The sequence below is a fragment of the Triticum aestivum genome, chromosome 4A (assembly GCF_018294505.1).
Source record: "Triticum aestivum cultivar Chinese Spring chromosome 4A, IWGSC CS RefSeq v2.1, whole genome shotgun sequence".
Lineage (NCBI taxonomy): Eukaryota > Viridiplantae > Streptophyta > Magnoliopsida > Poales > Poaceae > Triticum > Triticum aestivum.
The window spans coordinates 649,499,581-649,505,000 of NC_057803.1; the positions used below are offsets into that span (position 1 = coordinate 649,499,581).

The 5,420-nt window shown below is 47.0% G+C and overlaps 1 protein-coding gene across 1 annotated transcript; it reads right to left on the reverse strand.

The window, feature by feature from the left end:
• Positions 1 to 835: 835 nt before the first annotated feature.
• Positions 836 to 2,144, reverse strand: LOC123084189 (F-box/kelch-repeat protein At3g06240-like). The gene has a single exon (XM_044505916.1). The coding sequence runs from the start codon at positions 2,142 to 2,144 to the stop codon at positions 1,029 to 1,031; it is 1,116 nt and encodes a 371-aa protein (XP_044361851.1). The 3' UTR covers positions 836 to 1,028.
• Between the last annotated feature and the right edge of the window lie 3,276 nt (positions 2,145 to 5,420).

A 5,420-nucleotide genomic window follows, 5' to 3' on the forward strand; every position in this document is an offset into this window, starting at 1 on the left:
AAAGTACCTAAAATACTAAAACTGGAATACAAGATGACAGATATCTAGTCTTACCCGGTGGTCAGTCATGTTACCAAGAATTGATTTTGTAATTCCCAGAATTCGTATTGCGAATTTATATTACACAGTAGGTTCCAGTAAATAAACCACTGGATGGCCTTTAAGAAAGAAGAAGACTCGATAAAAACCAAGGCAATTCTTCATTTCAGAGAAAAACAAGCAGAGAGATGAGGCAGATCGACAGGCAACTATTTCAAACGCCGACCAAAACAACAAAACAATTTTAACATCAACATGCTAGCCACTTCAGCCCAAAAGTAAGTATGAATTTCACCCAACCATGAAACAGCCAGAGCTTCTTGATCATAACTTGTCTACATAAAAAAAAACAAGACGGCTCATAGGGGGCCTAATTAATACGTGTTGTGCCAGTCAAAGATAAAAAGTGCATGGCTGGCACTTACAGAATCAAAAGGGGAGCACAATCAGTGAGCTGAGCCGGACAGTGATAGCCTTTCTTCTGCTTATCAGTACAAGTTTCATTTCTCGAGCTTATCTTAAGATCAAACACCAGATGAAGCATTGATCCTTTAAAGTGGTTAGCAGCTAAAGTGAAGTGATTGATACAACACTGAACGATGCAACACAAAAGCAGGAATATATAGGTATGGTTCAATACCTAACCAGATGCAATGGAACCATTATTGAGTTCCAAGAAAACATAGTCACGAGTCAGATCAATAGGTAAACATTTCAGAGGCTGAACCAAATGACTTGTAATTTTAGAATTCACACCCACGTCGGCCACTTCAACCCAATGGGAATTCAATGAAAATACATCTAATAGTCACAGCTTCTTGATCATACTTCTTTATATTCATCAACAAAGAACAAAGAAGCTTAATAATGGATCTAGTTGATACATACAAGTTAGAACAGCTCATGTGGACATGGAGAGCTAGGCCAATAAGAAACACCACAACACTCAATAACCCTAAGCGTTGAGCCAATGACAGCATAACGTCTGGTCAAATGAAAGGTGAATCGTTGATAACATAACCCTCGAGTGCCGGAAAGAAGGTATGTTGAACAAGAGTTTGCTTGTGCACAATATTATAGGAAGGGAGGCCTCTGGCATGGAAACTGGCCATCAGCTTGCCATCAATATCAACCTGAAACAGCCAGTCCTCAAAACCGACCAACATGAGCAACTCACCGTCACCATTAACAACCATCACTTCCTCAATATGGCTGGAATTTTGACACTGGTCCCTGATCTCAGCAACAGGCAATTCAACCCGACACTTGAAAGCCCAGACCTCGCCTTGGTAGTCCTGCATCACCCAAATATCAACGGTCGTCTTTTCATAATTAAGAAAGAAGATGCCGAGCATGTCACCCATAGCAAACAGTTGTCCATAGTCCTCACGGGCAACCGGGGAACGGATCTGCCGGAACGACTCAGCGGTGGTGTCGAATGCCATTATCCAGTTGCCAGTGTGCCAATGCAGGCTACCACGGAACAGAAGTCCGTGGCCAGCCAACGGATCAGGGCGCCCTATGCGCCTCGGCGGCTGGTTGGAACCAATGGAGAAAACATGGATGGCGCGTTGATCTGTTTCATGGTACAGCAACAGTCGGTACTGGCCGGTAGGGGGGTGAGGGTACAACCCCACGGTCATGAAGCCATCGAGCTGCTCGAGGGGAGCATACTGTTGAGTCGCCGGGTTGCAGATGCAGAGGTCACACTCAATGGAGAGGAGGAGGAGGCCGTCGCAGGAGGCCACCGGATAGAAGAGGGGAGTGAAACTCCCGTCGTCAATCCCTCCTTCCAAGGGAGCCGCTTTCAGTCGCGCGATGCGCTGGAACTGGTCGGTGGCGGCGGCGACTCCTGCACGGTGGTCGAAGAGCGTGACGTCTAGGGACTGGCCGCCGTCGGCGACGTCGCTGTGGCTATAGAGGAGGGGCTGGGCGGGCTGGCGGGTGTGGTTGGACTGGAGGAAATCGCGGGCGGAGGTGGCTCGGCGCCACGCGGGGCTGACGGCGCGGCAGCGGAGGAGGGGTTTGGGGGGCAGGCGGACGAGGATCTCCCCGATGGTGATCTCGTCCGGGAGGCCAGGGAGGAGAGGAGTCGCCTCCGCCATGGTCGCTCACCGGGATGTGGAGATCTGTGCGAGGAGTGGTGGAGTTGTGGCGGCGGCGTTGGTAGGTTTTTTTTGAGACAAGGCGGCGTTGGTAGGTTCCCTCTCGTCTCGCGGATGTGAGATTTGGGCTGCTCTCCAACGGGCTGGGCTTGGCCCCCTTCTACTGCTGCCTCCCACTATAAAAAAAAAGAAACACCCTATTACATAATAATGATCTCAATGACCGCCTCAAATTTCTTTTTCTCTAGCAGAATAATGCAAGACATGAAAAGTTTACAACAATAACATCGAAACTGTCCCTTCGGGGGCATCCGATAACATCGAAACTGCAAATTATTTTTTACAATGACGGCGTATCCAATAATTAAGGTAAAAAAACTCTAGCATTTTTCGAGGCATTCTTGCATGCTTTCAAGGTGTTTGGAGTTTCGGTATATTCTTGTACAACTACTGAATTTAATACCTTATCCAGTAAAAATATTAAGTCCAATAATTCTCATACAATACTAGCATTTTTTCGCTCACACGGCCTAGCCGAAGAAACCCCAATTTCCCATACAATGCTAGAATAGGGTGCATGCATTTTATTTTATTTGCGCGTAAAAACTTATATGTTGCTTAAGGACCGTCCAAATTATAATCTTTCTGACATACTTCAACTACCTCTGGGAGACTGGGGTACCAGACCCCAACCAAACTACTGTTCTACCCTCAACTCTCGCAAATTTTTCTAGGAAATCACTAACAAAATTCTGGTCATGAGAAACATGAGAGATAGACGTAGTACGAAGAGACCTTAGGTACTTAATTTCCCCAATCACAGAAGAAAAGGTGCATGCATTTTAATGGTTGTTGTTTGGAATTTATAAATCATTGGTTATTTTGCTCATTTTAGTCTCACATTCTATTATGTCATGTTGTGTTGATGCGATTGCATGTCTGTTTTCTCTCTTCTCTGCTTTTTAGTTAGTTGGACACTCTTAATTTCTCGAGGCTCTCACCCCCTCTCCTAACGGTCCATCTCCACGCCTCCAGGTGCTACCGATTTGGAATGGAGGCTTACCTCCGACTCCTGCAATGTATATATTTTCGGATGCTTGCATCTGCAGTCGTAGTTGATGCTTTGTCCTTATGCTTCTGGGGGTACTCACCATTGTGAAGGCACTAACATCGTGGCTTACACTCCCTTTGCATATTGATCATCATCCACTCTGATGTTGCAGATTAGAAACCCTCCTCCAATACCCTCCTTGTCACGTTCCATCTTTCTCTTCTCCCACATCTAGTGGATTGATATTGGGGCACGGAGTGTCGACCCTTACTTTGTTCTTTTGATTGTCCGAGAAATTCCCTTGTAGTATGTTTGTTCTTTGATAGTTAGGGAAACTGAATCGTGCCGATGCAAATGGTCCGCACGTGTCCGTTTTGGTCAAAACGGATGAAAACACCGGCCCAACGCGCCAACGCAAACCAAAAATCCGTCGGCTTGCTGTCCCGTCTGGATGCATTCCTGGCCCATTTTGCGTCTGATCTGCGTCCATATGGACACGAGACAGACGCGTTGCGCGTCCGTTCGTTGTCCATCCCAGAGAGCTTTGGAGTACGAGGAGGCCATGTTGGGAGTGGTGCGGGGAGGAGAATGTGACTGGGGGAGGATCACTACTGCTAAGGCCGGGGCTGCAATTTATATAGCTAGGGCAATGGTGAGCGGCAGCCGGACGGACGTGTGTCGTTTCAACATGGAGCAGTCGCGTGCATCGGGAAGCAGCGCGGACGGCGCTCTCTCGGGCGGCTTGTCGCTTCAATGCCAGCGCCAGTGAGTGGTCGCGTACGCTTTGGTCGGGCATAAATGCGGCAGTGATGCTCCGAAGCAAGGCTGAGCGTTTCGGGTAGGAAGCACACATGGACGAGCGGGGGGGAGGGAGGGCGAGTGCAGTCAGACGCGGGAGTGGCAGCGGTCCAGACATCCACAAAGCCCCCCTCTTTGTCTCCGGTTTACAGGAAAAGTATGTTTGGACCACTGCGTGGACTGATATAGGCCTGCATTGGATGGCACAACATGTTCGGACCGCATGATCTGGACGTTTGCAGGTAGTTTGAAGATCCGCGTTGGATATGCGCTAACAATGTTGAATCACTGCATAGCTAGCGACTCCCCCAATTGAACAATCATCAGCACTGTCATGAAGGCCGTCATCCAGCATCCTCCGCGCCTGGTGCTCTGTGCACATGTCAGCCATGGTAGAGGCGTTGTTGGGCCACCCAGTGGCGACCTTGTCCATGAACTTAGTCCTGGTAGTTTTTTTGCACATCTATGTTGTAGATCAATGGCCGGTGCTACCGTTCCTTTGAATTTTAATGCGTTCCTAGAGAAAGCTAAGTTGAAAGATGATGGTAGAAACTACATGGACTGGGTCCGTAACTTGAGGATTATCCTCATTGTTGCACAGAAGAATTATGTCCTTGATGCACCACTAGGTGTACCACCTACCCCAGCAACTGCAGACATTAATTGTGAATGTCTGGCAGTCGCGTGTTGATGACTACTTGTTAGTTCAGTGTGCCATGCTTTACGGCTTAGAATCGGGACTTCAAAGACGTTTTGGAAGTCATGGACCATATGAGATGTTCCAGGAGTTAAAGTTAATATTTCAAGCAAATGCCCTAGTTGAGAGATATGAAGTCTTCAAAAAGTTCTGCAAGATGGAGGAGAAAACTTCTGTTAGTGAGCACATACTCAGAATGTTTGGGTACCATAATCACTTGACTCAGCTGGGAGTTAATCTTCTAGATGATTGTGTCATTGACAAAGTTCTTCAATCACTGCCACCAAGCTACAAAGGCTTCGTGATGAACTACAATATGGAAGGGATGGAAAAGACTATTCCCGAGCTCTTCGCAATGCTAAAGGTTGTGGAGGTAGAAATCAAAAAGGAGCATCAAGTGTTGATGGTTAACAAGACCACTAGATTCAAGAAAAAGGGCAAGGGTAAAAAGAAGGGGAACTTCAAGAAGAATGACAAGCAAGTTGTCACTCCCGGGAAGAAACACAAAGTTGGACCCAAGCCTGAAACTAAGTGCTTCTACTGCAAAGGGACTGGTCACTGGAAGCGAAACTGCCCCAAGTATTTGGCGGATAAGAAGGATGACAAAGTGAACAAAGGTATATTTGATATACATCTTATTGATGTGTACATTACTAATTCTCGTAGTAGTGCATGGGTATTTGATACCGGTTCGGTTGCTCATATTTATAACTCGAAGAAGGGACTATGG